At 40.1% G+C, this 22,778-nt stretch overlaps 2 protein-coding genes across 5 annotated transcripts in view; one reads left to right on the top strand and one right to left on the bottom strand.

The window, feature by feature from the left end:
- Window positions 1–22,778, bottom strand: part of LOC130550140 (calcium-responsive transcription factor-like) — a 62,541-nt gene that overhangs the window by 7,812 nt on the left and 31,951 nt on the right. Inside the window, 1 exon segment of the mRNA XM_057327522.1 lies at window positions 4,915–4,980. Coding sequence (XP_057183505.1) covers window positions 4,915–4,980 — 66 coding nt within the window.
- The window catches only part of LOC130550138 (uncharacterized protein KIAA2012 homolog), a 56,830-nt gene that overhangs the window by 20,210 nt on the left and 13,842 nt on the right, over window positions 1–22,778 (top strand). For 2 of the 4 annotated variants that reach the window (XM_057327519.1, XM_057327520.1), the window contains 3 exons: window positions 3,623–4,104; window positions 4,283–4,494; window positions 4,730–4,902. In XM_057327519.1, the coding sequence (XP_057183502.1) occupies window positions 3,835–4,104; window positions 4,283–4,494; window positions 4,730–4,902 (655 nt within the window). In that variant the 5' untranslated portion in view covers window positions 3,623–3,834. Of the gene's footprint in view, window positions 1–2,749; window positions 2,805–3,622; window positions 4,105–4,282; window positions 4,495–4,729; window positions 4,903–22,778 lie in introns of all 4 variants that reach the window. The other 2 variants (XM_057327518.1, XM_057327521.1) reach the window with 2 other exon arrangements.

Here is a 22,778-nt window from a genome sequence, read left to right as displayed (position 1 = left end):
GAGTATTTGCACGCGCGTTTTAAACGCATTGATCACAATGCTTGCGTTTCTCTCGGCGTTCTGAGCTGGTTTGTGCGAGTCTCATAGACAAACAACTCAAGCTCTTATCAGCTCCATCCAGCGCATTTACATTAAATGTGATTACTATCGATAATTTCACGCGCTTCCATGTCCAAGTGTATTCTTCCAAGTGTCTCATAGCAGACCTGTTGTTGTGCAGTTTCTGTTCATGTGTGCCAAGATATTTTAGAAATCTCGACTGGATAATGTTTTACGGCCATGTCCCTAATAAACAGTATGTAGGCTATGTGTGGTAACCTTATCTACATACAGTTAGGGTGATATTAAATGACTAGATTGCCTTCTCTATGCAACTTCGTCAACCTCGTTTCGTTTGGTCACACCACAAGGTGTCCCTGTGGCCTCAAAGCTTCAGCACCGCCGCTCTGAGATCGATTGCTAATGTCTGAGGTGAAACACGCCCCCACTCATTAGCATACAGACAAAGAAATACATAAATAAATAAATGTAGAAATAAATAAATGTGAAAATAAATAAATGTAGGAATAAATAAATGAAAAAATAAATAAATGTGAAAAAATGTATAATTACACATAAATAAGGAAATAAAAGTATAAATACTCATTTATTTTTGTTTTTTAACATTTCTTCATGGATATATTTTATTTATTTATTTTTAATTAAGTCAGGTTTGGAATTCCATACCGGAACACGTTCACGGGGTGGCACTGTGGCTTGAGCCGCTGCCCATTTGCCCTCACAGGCTGGCGCCCTTTGGTAGGCGAAACAGAACGGTAGCCGAAATAGAGTAGAGAGGATTCACATCCCCGCGAAAAACTTTCTCTTAATACACCGCTATATTATTCCAAACTCATTATTGCAAACACTGTTAAATCCATCCATGTAAATAAAAAATGAAAACAATGAAAACTAATAAACAAAGTTAAAACAACCGAACTACGGGACGCGTGAAGGGACAAATTGCTCGTGCATTTTCAAACCGCGTTTAGATGCAAGTTATTTCATTTCTGACGTTGAGATATCTGGCAAGATGTAAATGCTAAATTAAGATGATACCTTGCAGATATACCATTCATGGATTCATGGCCTGTGAGCTGCATTAAGCAGTCACTTAGATTTACATTTAAGAATTTGACATGAAAATTATGTTATGTTAGATATAAAGTAATTAAAAGATTTAAAACGATTTATAACAGAGGGGTGTCCTATTTGCCCTGCACAACCTCAGTTAACTAGACTTTACAAAACTATGGACCCATCTCATTATTATGAAACTATTTAAGCCATAGTAAGACGTTTGATCTCATTATATGAATACAATGTTAATGTGCATTTCAAACTCATAGATCTGTATGCTTTACTGATGGAATTGCAATAGAATACTAATATATTTTAACACTTTACTGTCGTGATTCACGGCAGGATCCCTTGTTATGTGTGGAGAGAAACGTATTATTGTCCTGTTGACAATAATGTTATAATGTTGGATTAGGTTAAATTGTGTTGAATGTGTAGTTCTCTATGCACAAATGCATAGTAGCGTAGCCAATCACATGCTGTTACGTCACTGTATGGGGACGGGTTCAGTTTGTTGTGTTTAGACAGTGTGCTCGCAGGTTCCGGTGCGGATGGTTGAGAAGAATTATACAAGTAAAGTGACTGAAATGATCATCTGTGTTGTGTGCCTCTCTTCACGCCTCCACGGACACACAGAGAACACAAAAAGGGAGCATTACAATAATATGCGTTCTCTCCGGTGTCGCGTCTTCTAGCCCCGCCCTCTCGTTACTTCGTTAGCTTCTCCTTAGTGTTTGATCCCTTGTCACCTGCCCGTCACCCTCCCTGTGTTATCATCCCTCGTTTGTATTCCCCTATATATTGACCTTGTGTCTCTTGTCTTGTGCTGATTCGTTTTGTATTACCTTGTATTGTTCCTTGGCTCAGGCTCTAGTAAATTGTCTCATATATATATATATATATATATATATTGCTCTTGCTCTGTCTTGTGTTTATCTAGTGTTAGTCCTGTCTCAGTTTTATATGGTTCTTTTGGTTACCTCGTCCGCTGGTTTTGTCCCCCTTGTGGGAAGTTTTCGTTTGTTTTATATGTGGTTATAGTCCTGTTCTCTTTTTGTCTTCCCCCATGGTGGTTGTTTGATTTGTGTTTTTTGTAATAAATTCTGTTAACCCCTTCTACGCTGTCTGCATCTGGGTCCTCATTGCGAATCATGACACTTTACAACGTTGCATTTGTTAAGATTAGTTAAGCATTAGATTACATGTCTGCATTTGTTAATCTTTATTTTCAGTATTTACTAATATTTTTAAAAACATGCACCATGAACTAACATGAACAATTGTATTTGTATTAACTAACAATAAACAGGATTAATAAATGCTGACAACTGTATTGCTCATTGTTGGTTTCATGTTAATGCAGGTGTTCCCAAATTTTAGATCCGAGACATATAATCTCTCAAGATCCTCTAGAAATACAGGGAAAACACACACATTTGTTCCTTTTTAGTAGTTTTCTTATTATGAATTAATCAATTTAATTTTAATTTTCACCTTGATATTGTAATGTCGATTATTAATGTATTAATGCACCACTTGTGGCTCCCACCGTCAAAACAAGCATTATAAACGTGTAAACGAAAAAAAACATTTACTATTGCTAACAAACACATGATTTTAAATATTACAGTGGCCCTGAAAACAACTCAAGCCCAGGGGTCCCCATCCTCCTAAGTCTGGCCCTGGTAATTCATGACAGAATTTTTATTCTAACCCTGAAGTAACCCTTTAACTATAGTTACACTACGAGACATGATGATTTTTTGTTATCAGATGTTTATTCAGCATTGAGAAAAATAAAACCACCTCTGCTGAACTTGTTGACCGTCATGCTTGATTTTCAGTGTTAATGTATTCAACAAACAATGGCCTTTGGCTGCAGAAGCAACATGGTCAAGTAGTGTAACTGTCAATTGGCGTAACCAGTATTTTTCATTCAAATATAATTACATACAGGAAAATGAACATGTTATAAAATAGAAGCATCTAGTTTAGTGTATTAATATAGTTTTTAGCCGTTTTAACATAATTTATCCAAGATTATTTTAGAAAACAAATCTGTTTTCAGAATATGTCCCAATAAATGTTGCAAAAACGAATTAAAATGTATATTTTGAGATAACTTAAAATCTATTTTCGTGTGATATATTTTAAAACAAATTATTTATGAGTATGTTTACATTCCATTTGGTGGATAAAATATTTAATATGTCTCATTCTTTGACAGTTACATATTTGACATTTTCAGGTACCTTTAGTATTAACTTTTATACAAAATAGTGCAAATGTTATTTGTAATTAAACAAAATCAACATAAATACATTAAGTACATTTTAAAATATCTGAAGCATGCTTTTAAAACCAGTTTTTAAAAGATTTTTGATTTTCTTATCTTGCCAATCTCTCTTTGTCTCTGACCCGTGCCCATGATTAAACACTGTCATATTATCATATTTAAATAAAGACACTTTGAAAAAAATGCTATTTAAATTTAACATTTTAGGAAAACCTCGAACACAGGAAGTAGAATGGAAAGCAATTCGAGTGGATGAGTCAGAGAGACAGACCCCTGAGACCTATGAGAGAGAGACTTATGAAGAGTTCTATTATGCAACCCATCAGAGAGAGGTGCTGTCCCACAACACAGATGATGATGATGATGAACTAGACAAGAGTGTTTCACAAGAGCAAAAATATACTGACTCTGAGGATGACATGGATGCTGACACAGACTCAGTCAGTACAGAGGCGCATGAAGCACAAGACTCTCCCAGATCAGCATACACCGCTCAAAGATCCCATTATTCCCAGTTTTCAGTGCGGTCACATCCCAGCACACACCAACTCTCACAGAGCTCTCACAGAACTACCTCAGTGGGGATGGTGGCCCAATGTAGCCCAGCACCTCTTTCCCTCATCCACCTACCCCCTCAGACAGCACAACATCCTGCCACTGACCCCACCAAATCTCAGTCAGGCAACAATGTGAGCATTTAATACTCAATATCTCTTCATCTGAGTCAATTGTTCCACTATGGTCCATAAAATTTAAATTTATGATTGCAATGGACAATTTTTTTCTACCTTTTTTACTATTACAAAAATTATTTACAGAAGCTATATTATCACTTTTTTAGTAATTATTTCACATTACTGTGATTAGGTAAAAAGCAGTGAGGAGCCAAATGCCAAAAAGCAAGTAGACACAAAAGCCGCCGCACTGGCTAAAAGGGCCGAGCGGCAGCGTTTGGAGGTGGAGAGAAAACGAAAAGGGAAAGAGGAAGAAAAGAGGAGACAGCAAGAGAAAGAGGCAACAGAGGAGAGGGTGAGGATGGAGCTGGAAGAGGAACAAAATAAGAGAGCAGATGAGGCAAGGTACGATCTACAGCTATGTTGTACACAAACTGTTACACATAGACATCATAAGAAAGCTTTCCTGTGGCTCAGTGGTGAGCATGGCGTTAGCAACGCCAAGGTCATGGGTTCGATCCCAGGGATTGCACATACTTATAAACAAATGTATAGTAATGCAATGTAAGTCGCTTTGGATAAAAGCATCTGCCAAATGCATAAATGTAAATGTAAGAATCTCTCACTGTTGTATGTGCAGGTTAAGAAAGATTAGAGAAGAGGAGGAGAGACAGAGGAGACAAAGGGAAGAGATGGAGATACAGAGGAGAGTGCAGGCAGAGAAGGAAAGAGAAAGACGACGACAGGAGGAGAAGAAGAGGCTGGTGGAACGGCTCCAGAAAGAAAGACAAGATGAGGAGAAACGGCAGGCTGGTAAATACATACCTGCGCAGATATTGCTTCTGATTGGTTGAGACATCTTTGTGACTCTCACTGAAGTTCCGTGTGACCCTAAAGTGAAGTATTAATATAGCACTATTAATATACTGCATGTATGAGTTAACACTGTGCTGATTTAAAGAACGAGATGTTACTGCATTTGATATAAATAAAGTTCTGTTGACAGCAGGCATAATGTTAAGTACCACAGGAAAAAAATCATTTAAACTTGTTACTTACAAAACAAACAAACACACAAGTAGACATGTGCCGATATTCGGTAATGCGATTAATGCGGTAATGGATTAGCACGATGTCGTTATCGCGGGCACTTTCAAATACCGCGAAAATATATAGATTTTTTTAGAACGTGTATTTGTTTATTTTTCATCAACCGGATAAAAGTACACTGCGTGTATGCTGCGTAGGAATGCGCACTCTGATCTAAACGATCCCGTTCCCCACGTGGAGATGCCTACGTGTGTGTGTGTGTGTGTGCGTGCGTGCGTGCGTGCGTGCGTGCGTGCGTGTGTGTGCGCGCGCGCCCTGCTGAACAAAAGACGCGTGCGCACTCTGATGTAAACAGTACTCTCAACTCAACTCAACTTTATTTATATAGCGCTTTTACAATTTTCATTGTTACAAAGCAGCTGTACATGAGACACATTGACTACAAGCAAAACAATCAAAGTTGTACCTGCAAAAACAAGAAAAGGTTGAAAACACAGAAGACAGACACACCCACACACAAAACACTCCACACACACAACACGCACACACACCAACACACAGAGACACACACACACACACACACACACACACACGTACGTACACAGACAAGTACGCACACACACACACGCTCAGTGAGAGCACACATTTAGGATAAAGGAGAGAGAAGCACAGGTCAAATATAACAGATAATAAATTCCTATATACAATATTAATTAAGTAAAACTTTAAGATTCTAAAGCAGCCCCCCCGGTCAGGCAGATAGTGCAAAAACAGTATGCAAACGGTGGCGAGGAACCCAAAACTCTAATCGAGAAAAAAAACCTCAGGAGAACCCAGGCCCAACCAGGGGATTCCAGTTCCCCTCTGGCAAAAGCTGCTGCCTCTGCACAAGCTCCAGAGAACTTGCACAACAAGGCTAAATAAAATAAATAAACTTAATAATAAAATAAATTGTAGTTTAAGATTATCATTAATAATCTAATAACATTTGAAGTTTTGTGGTGAAGACATGTCAAGAGACCGCGTCCTTCTTTATCCAGCTCTATCATCTCAGCTCTTGTCAGGTCCCCACTTCCCATTCTCCACTCTACCATCAGGTCAGGCCATGAACGGAGTACCACACGGAGAGGAAGAATGGCGGAAGGAGGAACGCTGCCGACGATTTATCCCCCTTTTAAAAGGGTGAAGTCTGAGGTTTGGAAATATTTTGGGTTAAAAGTAAGCCGAGTAATGAAATTTGACAGTGTGGCAGAATAATTATTTTAATTATACGTTGATGGAGCGCAATAAAGTCATACACTGTCACAAAGTGCGAGTGAATTTGCTGTTTATAAATGTTTAGCTTGCTATAATAGTTAACACACTGGCTTGGCTTGTTATTCAAACAATAATAAGAAGAATAACATGAATTGTAGTACTAGCGTTGTACAGACATAAGTATATTTAAAAGCAGTTAACAAAAGTTGTTCTTTTGCAGTTTGCACTTTATTCTGTTTGAATAAACTCACTTTATACATCATCTGTGTGTTGTTTTATTTATATTTAAATGTTTGAGGTTCTCTTTATTATTTAAAATAAAGTTGTTATCAAGAGGAAAACACGGAAGTTGGTTTATATTTTCAACCTGCATTTCTCATAGAATTGAATACTGCGATAATACCGCTTACCGCGATGAAACCTTAATCAATTAATCGCAGCATGGAAATTTGGTACCGGCACAAGTCTACACACAATTTTTTTAAAGTATAACCACAAGACATGCGTTGGTCTAAGTTAGAGGAGAACCAGAGCGAAAGTAACACAAGACGAAAGTAACAGACCGATTTTCTCAGAGCCCTGACTACAGTTGCATTCCAAGCTTTAGCATGTTCAGCACACAGCCCTTGACGATGCTGCAGATTATCACATGATTTCATAATCGATTCCTGCAGTTAGGTCCGGAAAGCAGTTTTCGAGCACAGAAAGTTAATTTCTAAAGCACTGCTTTTTTGTGTTTCTCATTTCATGTATCACAGTAATGATCAATCTACATGTAATTTAGTACTGTAACACATCCTGAAGTTAGCTACTTTTGTCCTTTTGCTAATGTCATTATTTAGCTATATTATTAGGGCTGTGACGGTGGCCGTGACAACCGCACCACCGCGGTGGTAAAGTGCTATGACGGTGGCGAACTGCCACCAGGGGTAGTGCACGTCACTCTGACAAATATAGGTGTAATAAATATGAGAGTTGCGATAACGATTGCTAGTTGTGGCCTTTCAGTTGTGGATGGTTTTATTTAAAAGATTTTACATTAACAGAAATTATTGGCATACGTTTCCGTTGGTGCATTCGAGCGTGGACCTGCACGGCAAAACCCAGGTTATTCTGTGGGTTTTGCCATGGATCTTGTTGTGAAATGAACAGATATGTAAAATCAAAACTGGCTGACCCGCTTGCTCGGAGCGCACGCATATGGCAAGCCCTTTTGTCATAAAAAACAGTGGTTTGACTATCCATTAAATGTTTTAGATAGCTATAATTGTTTTTCGACTAGTCATAATTATAATTTGAGATATCTGCAATTATAATTGCGCTAGTACGAAATCTGATTCAAGATATCTGTAAATATGTTTTGACTAGTCAAAACTCTATTTAAGATATCTGCAACTAATTAGAGATATCTAAAATTAACGCGTCACAGATACGCAAAGGTATTTAAAGATATCTCTAATTCAGTTTCGACTAGTCACAATTATATTTAAAGATATCTGAATTGTGCCTACTCCTAGTCGAATCTGCTGTTGTGTGACCTGAGACTTAATTTACTCAGCTCCTCCCCCACACCAGAGCCAAAGCCACTAAGGGAAGCCGGTGCAAGCTTTAGCCAAAAAAGCGCAACGGCTAATGTATGGGATCAGAATTGTTGCAATATTCTGAATAAATAAACTATGATCCGCAAATAAATATAGAGAGTTTCACAAACATTTTTTAAATCCACATATGCACAAAAATCGAACCATAAATATATGTTAGACGTTCCACAAAAAGAAATGGAATTCACAAATAAATACATTGAGATTTGCAAATAAAAAATATTTACAAATTTATTTCAATGGCATTTATTTGTAGATCACTTTCTGCACATTTGTGGATCGCTTTCTGCACATTTGTGGATCGCTTTCTGCACATTTGTGGATCGCTTTCTGCACATTTGTGGATCGCTTTCTGTGCATTTGTGAATCGCTGCACGCATTTGTGGATCAGTGCATGCATTTGTGGATGGCTCTCTGTGCATTTGTGGATTTTGAAACATTTCTAACGTCAATACTCGCTCATAATCCACAAATAGGTGGACTCCGCCCACTATCTTCGCAAGCCAATCGGGTAACTTCCGCTTTCGTTGTCCAATAGGGCACGTTCTAACTTCAGCCAATCACGTTTTGTTCTGCACTAAGATTCAGGGAGCTAACATGGCGGTTAGTGGCGGTCTAAAATTCGTGATATACTAAGAAATGTGAATGGCCTCTTCTTTATACTACTCAGTAATGATTGCTTGTGTTTCTATGCATTGTCCGTATGTTAGTAACAAACGACTGAAATGTTTATGACTTGATAACAGCGTGCACGGACTGGGGTGGGCAATCCCGGTGACTGATTTGGTCTTCTGCAAGCCAGCCGTTTTATTGTCTTTATGTACCAAAGTGATAAATTCCGATTTTGGCATTCGATAAAATATAATCTGTTTCCCCGATACTGCATGGGTAAGCAGCTTGTTCGCGCCGCACACTCAGCGTGGCGTGGAGTTTCAAGGTGCGCACTGCGCAGCGTTTGCATTGCAATGCGCACTGCAGCTGTGGGTGTAGGCTACTACCAGTATAACGATGGCAGAATTAACGTGGGGGAAATCATCAGCACTGTGAATTTCTATGTTATTCATAATTCAAAATAAAACATAATTTAATCAGTCATCTCTGTTTATCCCATTCCTGAATGATCTCTGCTGCTGTGGCTAAACTGTTCTGTATACTGTCTTAACTCTTGTCACAACAAAGTATGTCGATCCTTTGACTATGATCTTGTGCACACAATATATTCTCAAATTCACACAGCAACCCCAAAAGTAAACGATGTAGGCCTAGTAAAATTTGTGTTTTCGAACCTTACCATATTAAATATTGGTATACAACTGCAGATAATCAATTTAAGGGTTGTGGCAGTGCTCTTATATAGCGTGTTATACGATATACGTCTCCATTTTTCCTGGTGCTAAATAAATCAATATTGTTGGGTTATAATTATGTATATATTGCTGCCTTTTAAATGACACATACTGTAGGACATCTTTAAAATAATGTTTATTTCATTTATTAAATAAAAACAACGGGGGAAATAAGAACGCAAGGGAGGCAACAACTTTTCTCTTCGATGAAAAAAGTATGAAGCAAAATATGAAATTGCCAAATAAAAATGAATTGAAGCTAATTGTACAAATTAATGGGTTCTCCATACAAATGCACAACAGGCACTGGATATTACATGGCATTTCAGTAAAGCCCTTTTCATACAGAGATCCCGGAAAATATGCGGAAGATGTGTCGCGGGATGACGGGATCGGTTGATTTTGGTTCACACTGCCAGTGATTTTCTGGAACCTGTGCGTGTGTTCACACACATCCTAAAGACATGTGACGTGTAATGTACTGTAATGTAGTCGGGAACGTAGCACTGTCACGGTGAAGGAATTTTCCTTGCAGTGATATTGGCTTTTTTATAGTTCAATAGCGCGGTTTGCTATATTATAACTGCATTCATTCTATATTCAGTGCCAAATAGGCCTAAAAAAGCTCCTAAATGGGGTTAGCATACATTGTTGGTTTTTAAATGATAAAGATATAAATTTAAAACAAAATAAGTACTTTTTATAGTCTATTTATTGGTAAATGCAGAACACTGAAGAATGAGACGCAAGAACCAAGGTATAGCCCAAACAGCTGAAGTTAAATATAAGAAAAATATGAATATATGAAAACAAAAGCAAATTGTTCGGGCTTGTTGGTGCAAATTTACAGAACCTCAATAAAAATGATAACAGAACGATGCGCAGTTTTAATAAAAAATGTGTCCGTAGCCTGTTTTTACTAGGCTACTTTAACTGCAATACAAAAGGCAATTATTTTGTATTACATGTTTTTCTTTAGAAAAAACAAGCATGCTCAGGTAGGGTCAAATCAGTCTGTTAATAAAAAATCGCTCCTCCACGTCGTGTACATCAAGAGACGTAGAAGACTTGTTTTGAAGGTTGCTAAGCGATCAAGTTTATGAAAGTTCTCTACCATTGTAACTTTGTGTTGATCGATGAAGTCATTTAAAACTTGCTGCATTTAGAGGCGACATATTCTCTCTCAATTTCAGTTTACATGCTCGGGACACATACAAACACTCGAGACCTCCAAAGACTACAGCGGATATTTCGGACTGTTGAGCGAATCACTGGTATACCCTGCCCACTGCAAGAACTGTACTCATCCAGAGTGAGTGAGTAAAAGGGCTCGCAAAATCTCTCTGGACCCCTCACACCCAGCACATTTTCTCTTTGAACTGCTGCCGTCTGGTCGGCGCTACAGAGCACTGAGCACCAAAAAAGCCAAATAAAGTTTCTTCCCTCAGGTCATCTACCCCATGAACAGTTGACCAGTTAAATGTTCTCCCCACTGTTCAATAAATATGTGCAATACTAAACTACTCACTTATACTCATATTTATTTATTATTAGGGCTGTCAACGTTAACGCGTTAACGCATGCGATTAATTTTTTCAAATTAACGCGTGAGAAAATATGTATCGCAATTAACGCAGCATCCGTTTGTTTTGACATCCTTTGTCTAGCGTTACATTATGTAATCACGCTCTTATTCGTGTACAGGCTTTTAAACCACTTAAGCACGATTTGAAACAGTTGCTTTGACGCGTTCAATGGAGATAGACAGCTTCTAAACTCTGGGACGCGGCAAAACGCAACGCGAGGTCCAGTCTGGTGTAAACAGTCGGTGAATCTCTGTCAGACAGTGCATCCGTGTTAAGTTCTCTTTCTGTCATGGCTCTGCTTCATTTAGTCATGTTTTTCTTGGTCCTGTAGCAGAGTCATGACAAAGCCTTTGGTTATGTGTGGAGAGAAATATATTATTGTCCTTTTGACAATAATATACGTTCTCTCCAGTGTCTCGTCATTGGCCCCGCTCCTCTCGTTTCCTTGTGATCTTTCCCTGAGTGTTTGATTAACCACACCTGTCCAATGTCGTTATCCCTCCTTTGTGTTCCCCTATAAATGCCCTCATGTTTCTTTGTCTTGTGCTCGTGGATTGTACTGTTTACCCGGTTTGTTATGGCGTGTTATGTGAGTACTTTGCCTTGCCCGTGGTTTTCCCTTTCTATGTTATTTGAGACGTTGTGTCATTGTTTTCTAGTTTAGGTTTTGTTTTTACCCAGCTGTTTTTGCCCCCTCGTGGGAAGTACTTTTGTTTCTGTCTTTATTTAGTTCAGTCCTCGTTACCCCATTGTGGGTCTTTGTTTTCTGTTTTGTTGTTTTATAAATAAATACCCTTTGTTAACCCCTTCACGTCTGCCTGCGCTTGGGTTCTTCTGCCACAGTCGTCGTGACAGAATCCACAAGCCATAACTGAACCCAGCAGGCAGCCCATGGACAGGCTCCCAACCAGCCGGTGGCCGTGTACCGGCAACCCAGTATGGTGGGAGGCATTAGCCTCCCAGTCACATGCCGGAGGTGGCCCGTTCCCAGCCCAGTGCCATCGGCCTTTACTGGACTATGCTCAGGAGGTCGAGGCCAGGAAGGCATCCGTCCCCGAGGTGCTGGTGAGTGCCTACCTCATGGCCGGGATGGACGACCCACCATCTTTTCTGGAGCGGGAGGAGTTGGTTTACCAGCCGTTCCCACAGTTAGTGGAACGGTTGCAGCTTCGAGAGGAGTGTGGCAAAGACTCCTCTCCCAGCAATCATCCAATCTCCTCTCGTCCCGGTCTGGCGTCCATTCCGGAGGACCGTGTGGTGGGTACTCTCACCTTGGGGAACTCCACGCCGTCATCCTCCTCACCCCCTGCAGCCTCCCTACCACCAGTCAGCCTCGGTGGGAAGCGGGGAAGGCGAGAGTCCTGGGCGTCATCCTCGGAGGACGTCTGTAAACGCCGGAGCAACCGTTACATCGTTTATTGGCAATTATGCGGTGCACCTTGCCGGCAGCGGATCGGTGACGCCGGAGTGGCAGGACTGAGGGAGAATGAAGGGTGCAGTCGGCGTGGCAGTAATTTTCCTAAGGAGGTACTTTCTCTTTCCCATGAGGGTGGCACTATTACGTTAGTGCAGGGAGTCAGTCTGTGTATATTTTGTTTATCCAAGGTCGGCGTCCCAGGCGACGTCCAGTGGCGTGCAGTCCGGTGATCCGCGGCGTCACAAACTCGGTGTTCGTATCCAAGATGGTGCGTTTCTGGCAGTCGCGTGCGACCCTGCCTCAGCCGGCGTTCGGCAGCATCAGAGTGAGTTCAGGCGGCTGGTCTCATGTCACCCGGCTGTCCAGTCTGGTTTTTTTACCGTGAGTCAGCCTGTCCAGTCTGGAACTTCGCATCCAGGCGGCGTACAAAGCCTGTCCAGCGCGGCCTCTACAGCCGGTCGGTGTACAGCCTGTCCAGCCGGCCTTACTTGTTCAATTAGTTGATATGTGCATTCCAGCGAACTAACGTCAGCTTACCTTGATTATCAGTTTCGTTTTGGTCTACCGGTACATTATATTTATCCAAGAGCGGTCGTCCGAGATGTATGACTGTCCAGTCCGGGCGCTTTTCACCAGCCGACGTCATCTCTCCTGCCGTGCGCTCGGTCATTTAACCAGCACGGGTAGACACCTGTCCAGCGCCACGAGCCTTCTATGGTGATTAGTTATCTTAATTATTCCAGACGTCAGCATGTTGCGGTCATAGCATTGGGGCCTGGGAACCTTCCCAGGGCCAAAGTACTTGAGTTTTCCCTCTCATGATGATGTGGTTACCTATAAGGTCGCCGGTGTTACGTACCTGCGTTGGTGACTAGATCGCGACCCGAGTGCTGGGAGCACGGTGGACTGGGACTATTCCCGTTTTGCTTAAACGTTTGGTTCCCCCTTTGTGCCTCTCATGTCACAGACCATATTCTACCCAAAATGACAATTTCAGTGGGGTTGTTACAAAGGATTACATAATTTTTCCTCTGGAAGTTTTCCAGGTTAGTAGCATCACTGCTTATATACGAAGTCTACGTCGATATTCGTTCATGCATTTGTCACATGCATTTTTTCCAAAATGGATTATTATTAGCGATATTATGGCACATTAGCAACTGGGTATCTACAAGCAGTATTTTGTGAAATAATCTGAATGTATTTCTTTTGGAGACAGAGGGATTCTGTTTGGAAAGTCTACACATATTCACTCATTTGTTTGATACACACCGGTCTGTTCTTGCAATATCGGTTGTTTAAAAAGAAAACCCGAAACGGAAAGGAATGGATTTTTATGTCAAATCTTTACTGACTACCTTGTGCCTCTCGACCACAACCAACAGCATTAAGGAGCAGAATTATGCAGAAAGTTAAATCTCCAGAACTGTCAGATCAGATGAAATATTTTTATGTTAATGCTTTAAAATATCTTCAGCTTATCGGCAACCTCGGTTTGAAGTCTTAATTTTAAGGTGCAATTGAAATGGTGTTATCTAAATATTATTTTGTACTTGTGCTAAATTGATGTATCTGTGATTTTTCTGATAAAATAGATAAAGCAGAAACAAACTTTGCCTCCCCTGCCATAATGATAAAAATCTTTCCAGTTTCTCATAGCCTTTCATGTCTTTGTTGATCTTGGAAATGTTTCGTTTAGTAACGTCATTGCTCCCATTCCTCTCTGTATCGTAGAGTCCCACAGTTCAGCCTGTGGCCTCTGGGAACATCCCGCCGGGACCTCCTCCTAACATGAGTCTACCTCCTCCTGCTATGATCACAGGAGATCCTCTTCCAGCGTTCCCACCTCCAGGATTCAACCCCGCAAAGATGCCTGCAGGTACAACCACAGACCTCTCCTCCTGAACGCTTGTGTAGTTTTGATAAGTACTATTATTCTGAAATGTGGAAAAACAAATATTTCCATATTTGACAAAACAGCTGTTAGAGACAGGACCGGTCAGGCACGAACCATACGCTGACGTTTTATTACAAATGTTTTTGTCTTGTTTACAAACACAGGTTTCCCTCCTGCCGGCCCAGTGAGCCGCATGAACACCACAGGTCCACCTTCCACCATCACAGGTAAAGCTGATCAGCTTTGATATGATTGATGCCATTTAAAGTCTTTTGTATCTAACATTGTTTTGTTTTTCCCCAACACCAGAAAACCCAGTGGGAGACGCTTCAAAAAACACACTCGAGGGCCCTATAGCGCCCACGGATCTGACGGGTGGTCCACCGCTGAGTCCTCCCAGGAGCCTTCTGGGTCCCGGACCCCTACTGCCACATCCCCCAGTGGGACCCCGCCCACCATTCATGCCCCCCTTCCCCAATGACATGCCCCGTCCCAACATGCCGCCTCCAAATGTGCCCACTCAGATGATGCCTCCACGAGGCCCCAACCCCATGTATGGAGAACGTCCTGCTGGGAGATTGCGGATGCCCACGATGACCCCTACAGTAAATGATTCCCCCCTCCCAGAGAAAGATTCCCTCCTCGTGGGCCGCCCAGGGGACCCAGACCAGGAGATCGCTGGGACGAGGAACCAAACTGGAATAACCGGCGAGACCATGGACCAGAAAAGGGGCCGGAGAGGTTTGAGCCACCGTTCCATCGGGGAGGGTGGAGCAGGGGTGGCCATCGTGGTCGAGGACACTTTGGGAACTGAATTTGCGTCTTTTAATTTGGTCTGCTGGATGCACGTAGAACCAGAAGAATACAGGACACGCTGTCTCCTGTGGAGAACGAGAGCCGTACACGTGAAAGACCCGGACGCTGAAGTTCACATCTGAGTTCAGAATACATGTGANCTCGTCCGTCTACCCCTTGAGTGAGCACCTGGAGGTGCTCATTAAAGGGGGGGCTTCTGTCATGGCTCTGCTTCATTTAGTCATGTTTTTCTTGGTCCTGTAGCAGAGTCATGACAAAGCCTTTGGTTATGTGTGGAGAGAAACATATTATTGTCCTTTTGACAATAATATACGTTCTCTCCAGTGTCTCGTCATTGGCCCCGCTCCTCTCGTTTCCTTGTGATCTTTCCCTGAGTGTTTGATTAACCACACCTGTCCAATGTCGTTATCCCTCGTTTGTGTTCCCCTATAAATGCCCTCATGTTTCTTTGTCTTGTGCTCGTGGATTGTACTGTTTACCCGGTTTGTTATGTCGTGTTATGTGAGTACTTTGCCTTGCCCGTGTTTTTCCCTTTCTATGTTATTTGAGACGTTGTGTCATTGTTTTCTAGTTTAGGTTTTGTTTTTACCCAGCTGTTTTTTCCCCCTCGTGGGAAGTACTTTTGTTTCTGTCTTTATATTTAGTTCAGTCCTCGTTACCCCATTGTGGTTCTTTGTTTTCTGTTTTGTTGTTTTATAAATAAATACCCTTTGTTAACCCCTTCACGTCTGCCTGCACTTGGGTTCTTCTGCCACAGTCGTCGTGACACTTTCGTGCTTGAATGGATAAAACCACACAAGATTATGTGACTATTTGATATGTGACTATATGATTATTATATTGACTGGATTAGCATTGGCGCTAACAAATTAACACGCAAACAGGGATGTTTATTTTAACGTAACCTTTAACTTAACATATGCTACAACATTCATAATGCAAACGCGAACATAATTTGAAACTTACCGCTTGAACTTGTTAAATTAAATCCGGATGCTTCCTCGTTTCACCACAAAACTCTGTTCGTTTTCTTCGTGATATGACTTTAATCTGAAGTATTTCTGTGCGCATCTCTTGTGGATCGGAGCCGCGCTTATCCGCTCATCACGTCTTATTGTGTCTATAAAAAGTTTCCGACTAACAACCTGTCAGACAGAGCATCAGTACCCGGTTGACCCGGTACGTCGGTACTACCGGGTCTTGTGAAAATTAGGTACCGACAACTTTTTTATTTTTAGGTACCGACTTGGACCCGAAGTACCGGTACTTTTGACAACACTAGTATTGTCTATTACATATTTTTTATTTTCTTACCTGTGTCTCGTCACTTGTCACTTTCAACTGTATGTGCACTGGCAGCTTCTGTCACTAAGACAAATTCCTCGTGCGTAGAGCACATTTGGGCAATAAAGCTCCTTCTAATTCTGATGTTCTTTGCGTTATTATGGGAAACTTTATATGAGCTGTTCATATGATAGTAAATGTATTATACTACTACAGTATTTCTGTGTGGGGAATTGTGGACAGAATTGTCCCACATGGTCATCTTGCAATATAGCCTACTTACGCTGCTACCACTTTAAAGACAACGCTTACTATTGTTAATGTTATGGGTAGTTTTTCTTACAGTGATCATTTTTGTCATGGCAAAGAGTTAGACAGTAGCCTATACAGAACAGTTTAGCCACAGCAGCAGAGATCATTCAGGAATGGGATAAACAGAGATGACCGATTAAATTACGTTTTATTTTGAATTATGAATGACATAGAAATTCACAGTGCTGATGATTTCCCCCACGTTAATTCTGCCATCGTTATACTGGTAGTAGCCTACACCCACAGCTGCAGTGCGCATTGCAATGCAAACGCTGCGCACGTTGAAACTCCACGCCACGCTGAGTGTGCGGCGCGAACTAGCTGCTTACCCATGCAGTATCGGGGAAACAGATTATATTTTATCGAATGCCAAAATCGGAATTTATCACTTTGGTACATAAAGACAATAAAACGGCTGGCTTGCAGAAGACCAAATCAGTCCCCAGTCACCGGGATTGCCCACCCCAGTCCGTGCACGCTGTTATCAAGTCATAAACATTTCAGTCGTTTGTTACTAACATACGGACAATGCATAGAAACACAAGCAATCATTACCGAGTAGTATAAAGAAGAGGCCATTCACATTTCTTAGTATATCACGCATTTTAGACCGCCACTAGCCGCCATGTTAGCTCCCTGAATCTTAGTGCAGAACAAAACGTGATTGGCTGAAGTTAGAACGTGCCCTATTGGACAACGAAAGCGGAAGTTACCCGATTGGCTTGCGCAGATAGTGGGCGGAGTCCACCTATTTGTGGATTATGCGCGTGTCTTGATGTTAGAAATGTTTCAAAATCCACAAATGCACAGAGAGCCATCCACAAATGCGTGCACTGATCCACAAATGCGTGCAGCGATTCACAAATGCACAGAAAGCGATCCACAAATGTGCAGAAAGCGATCCACAAATGTGCAGAAAGCGATCCACAAATGTGCAGAAAGTGATCTACAAATAATGCCATTGAAATAAATTTGCAAATATTTTTTATTTGCAAATCTCATTGTATTTATTTGTGAATTCCATTTCTTTTTGTGGAACGTCTAACATATATTTATGGTTCGCTTTTTGTGCATATGTGGATTTAAAAAATGTTTGTGAAACTCTCTATATTTATTTGCGGATCATAGTTTATTTATTCAGAATATTGCAACAATTCTGATCCCATACTAATGCTATCACATTGGCTTCATCGGAACACAGCAAAGGAGACAACAGGCTAGTTTTTTAAATGGATGTCAATGGGTTTTGTTAGCTTGTAATTTTAATTGCAGTCATGTTACAAAACGGACCAAACAAAGTGTAATGTTCAATAAAGACAAAGAACAGCTAACTGCTCGTTTTGTTTTAATTGATTTTTTATATATATTTTGAAGAGACATGAGTGGAAAACATTGGAATTATATAACCAAAACGTTAAAAAGGACAAATAAACACGCGATGGACAAGAATAATGCTTATATGGCAGACCGGGTAAATAGGTGAAGACTTTTTTAAAGAAGATTACAAGTAATAAAACAGGCATTGATGGCATTTATTATTACGTTACGTTATACATACAGTATGTATTAGGTTCTTTGTTGATGTAGGTTTAGTCGTGTCTTTAGGTAATTACACACAAGGTGGGAGTATTGTATATTGTATTATATTATAGCAAGAGATCAGTGATGGTGATGTTCTGCTGTGTTCAGTGATGAGCGCCAGTGCATTAAAAATATTTAAAAGTGAATCAAAATGTTGCACCAGACATGATGCCTAAATAGATGCTTATCTTAAATGTGTTCATTTAAAATAAAGGCAAACACAATTTAATCCACAGCACACATCTCCAATTTTATGATATTTAATTTAACAAAACCCTCTGCATACCTTATGCTACTTTTACATATGCACCAGCAACGTTTTTATTTTCATTCTTTTAAATGACTTCTGTATAAAGCAGTTTGAATGACACAAAATGTAGGATCTTTATTATACAATTATTTGACGAAATAGCAGATGACAACCGTTTCCAAGGAAGGATTGGTTAAAAAACGCTTAAGGTGGGGCTTAGAAAAAGTGTATTTGCATTCATGCATTTTAACTCAACTCAACTCAACTTTATTTATATAGCGCTTTTACAATTTTCATTGTTACAAAGCAGCTGTACATGAGACACATTGACTACAAGCAAAACAATCAAAGTTGTACCTGCAAAAACAAGAAAAGGTTGAAAACACAGAAGACAGACACACCCACACACAAAACACTCCACACACACAACACGCACACCACCAACACACACAGACACAGAGACACACACACACACACACGTACGTACACAGACAAGTACGCACACACACACACGCTCAGTGAGAGCACACATTTAGGATAAAGGAGAGAGAAGCACAGGTCAAATATAACAGATAATAAATTCCTATATGCAATATTAATTAAGTAAAACTTTAAAAACAGTATGCAAACGGTGGCGAGGAACCCAAAACTCTAATCGAGAAAAAAACCCTCAGGAGAACCCAGGCCCAACCAGGGGATTCCAGTTCCCCTCTGGCAAAAGCTGCTGCCTCTGCACAAGCTCCAGAGAACTTGCACAACAAGGCTAAATAAAATAAATAAACTTAATAATAAAATAAATTATAGTTTAAGATTATCATTAATAATCTAATAGCATTTGAAATTTTGTGGTGAAGACATGTCAAGAGACCGCTCCTTCTTTATCCAGCTCTATCATCTCAGCTCTTGTCAGGTCCCCACTTCCCATTCTCCCTCTACCATCAGGTCAGGCCATGAACTCCATCCTGCTCGCTGTGGTAACCTTGGAACAATGAGACAAGACTGGCTGAGAGTAGAGTACTGTTCTGTACTCTTTGATGCAACAAGTACATCAGTTGTGTTTTTGGTTCCGGTTGATCTAACTAATGCAGCCTAAACCCTCTAAAGATTTATATTATGGAAGAGTAGTGTATGCAAGATTAAAAAGATGCGTCTTTAGTCTAGATTTAAACTGACAGAGTGTGTCTGCCTCCCGGACAGTGCAGGGAAGACTATTCCAAAGTTTAGGCGCTAGATAGGAAAAGGATCTACCACCTGCACTTGATTTTGAAATTCTAGGTATTACCAACTGACAGGACGCCTGAGAGCGTAATGCACGTGAAGGACTGTAATACAAAAGGAGTTCATTCAAGTACTGAGGAGCTAAACCATGTAAGGCTTTATAGGTAATAAGCAAGATTTTAAAGTTAACGCGATGCTTTATAGGTAACCAGTGCAAGGTTGACAGAACCGGGCTAATATGTTCATACTTTTTTGTACGTGTAAGAACTCGAGCTGCCGCGTTTTGGACCAATTGGAGTTTTTGTAATAAGCCTGCAGGGCAACCACCTAACAGTGCATTACAGTATCTAGTCTTGATGTCATGAATGCATGAATTAACTTCTCTGCATCTGACATTGACAGCATATGACGTAGTTTAGATATATTCTTAAAATGGAAAAACGCAATTTTACAGGTGTTGGCGACGTGGCTCTCAAATGACAGATTACTATCGAATAGAACGCCAAGATTCTTTGCTGACGACGAGGGTTTTATGGAACATCCGTCAATAGTTAAACAGTATTCTTGGTTGTTACTTATAGCAGTTTTCGGTCCAATAAGTAACACTTCCGTTTTGTCCGAGTTCAGTAATAAAAAGTTGTTACTCATCCAGTTTTTTATATCGACTATGCATTCCATTATTCGATGGAACTGCTGTGTTTCATGAGGCTTCGAGGAAATATAAAGTTGAGTATCATCAGCATAACAGTGAAAGCTAACTCCGTGTCGCTTTATTATATCTCCTAGAGGTAGCATGTATAATGCGAAGAGCAGAGGCCCTAAGACTGAGCCCTGTGGTACACCGTACTGGACTTGCGATTTGCGTGACACCTCATTGTTTATTGCTACAAATTGAAAACGGTCGGATAAATAAGATTTAAACCATTTCAAAGCTATTCCCTTAATGCCGACATAATTTTCGAGTCTATGTAGGAGTGTGCTGTGGTCAATGGTATCGAATGCAGCACTAAGGTCTAGCAGCACCAATAACGAGATACATTTATTTCAGATATCATATTTCAATTTCAAGTATTTAACAATTTCAAGTATTTAAATAAGGTCTATATTTCTCTTCCACTCGTCATGTGGTTGCTACACGCAAATACTGTATAATATTATTTATATAAATAATATATATTTCTCAACCACCGCACCACCGCGGTCGATTTGTCTATTACCACCGCGGTGGTAAAAAACTGTCACCGTCACAGCCCTAATTTAATTTTTCATATTGTTCATACTATGTTAACATGTTTTATAAAATGCATTGACATTGCCAATCATAAAATATTCTAAACAATTGTAGTTTGTACTATCGGGTTACTTTTGAGACATTTGATAAAACTGAAAAATGGTGCTTTCATCCCTGCTGTCCCCTATATCGAGTGACGAGTGTTTAGAATGATAACTTGAACACAGCGCTTTAGCTGTAAAACAATGTTTAGATGTAGCTAGTCTCACGTAGTCTCGCAGGAACTTTGGCTGCTTTCTTTGGTCAAGGCCTGCCCAAGAGGCCTTATGACTGACAGGTAAATCACATTTAGTTTTGTGCCGCATCATGTTTAGAAGCGTGGAAATGTCCCCATAGTAACAGACCAGTACCAAAGAGAAAAGAATACAAAGGCGAAACTCTGGTGATTCTGTAGCGTGGCCGCCACTTTGGGGTGAAAATGCCATCTGGACAATTGCACAGACATACAGAATAGCGCAATAGAAATATTCTCAAATTAATTAATCAGTAACTTATGACATCTACAGTAAATGTTGTATTGTCTTGTATATACATGGTTGTATATAAGGTTGGATTCCAGAACTGATAACATATGTTATCAGTTCTGGAATCCAACCATTTAGCCTACTTTATTTAGCTATTTTCATTTTATGCAACTTTACACATTTACTATTACTATTATTAGTTAATATTACTCCACTAGGTCTGAAATTAATATTGTACATTTTAGTCCCCTGGAACACACTACAAACAATATGATTTTATAGAGCCATGCTGAAAAAATAATATGGATTTAATGGTATTTATGTTAAATCCAAAAACACACCTACAAAAAGGAATTTTATAATGGTTTTAATGGAAAGGGCTAATGGTTCACAATGGTAATCATTAGAATTTCCGTGATGGTTTCTATTGTTTTTTTTTTGCGAGGACGCATTGCTGAAAAAACAATAGAAACCCAATTCTAAAGGCTTTTTCCATTAAAATTGGGAATTTTACTTAATATGCAAATTTGTCCTATGGTGTGACAGCAAAAATGTAGGAAAAAACAATGAAGAAAAATCTTTCTTATAGTGTTTTATATATAAATATTAATCATATAAAATATAATATTAACAGTTTGTTTTCTAAGTTTTGATATGTCACACCGTAGGACACGGTTTATTCATCAACTACCAATTTATTGTTCAACAATACAAATTTTTCTGAAGCATGTCCTTAATTTGTTGGCATTAATAAGTGTTTATAATGCTAATACTTGATAACTCGTATGGTTTTCTAGAGAGCAAAGGTTTTGCCATTGTGTGTTTTCATTATTCAGGTTGGAGAATAATGAATAACAATGAACAAACACATGTATAAACGAAACGTATATTTGTGGCATTAACGGTCACTCTGATTCTAATCAGACGGTTGATTCGCGTTGTACACTCAAAATCAGAATGCATTGTGGGTAAAAAGTAGAGAACAAATGTAGGGAATGAGTTGTTTACTCATAATTCGGACAACACTACAAAATGGCGGACACCCAATATAGTGCACTTTATAGGAAATAGGGGGCGAATTCAGACACAGGGGCACGTTCAAGCTCAAACCAGGGGTGCGTTCCACTTCACTTTTAGACAGACCCTCGCGAACTTCCCTAAGCACTTCCCTTCGGGGAATCCCCGCTGCCATTTTGAAGTGTCTTCCACTTCGTGATGTGAACTAGGGAAGTTTATATGGACAGACCCTCATTCCCTCGATTTTGACCGACGGAGAGAGTCTACTTGTACACTTCAAGCTGCTCTATATCCCACAATTC

This window comes from Triplophysa rosa, unplaced genomic scaffold (assembly GCF_024868665.1).
Source record: "Triplophysa rosa unplaced genomic scaffold, Trosa_1v2 scaffold243_ERROPOS425983+, whole genome shotgun sequence".
Taxonomy (NCBI): domain Eukaryota; kingdom Metazoa; phylum Chordata; class Actinopteri; order Cypriniformes; family Nemacheilidae; genus Triplophysa; species Triplophysa rosa.
This window is presented reverse-complemented; position numbering and strand designations above follow the sequence as displayed.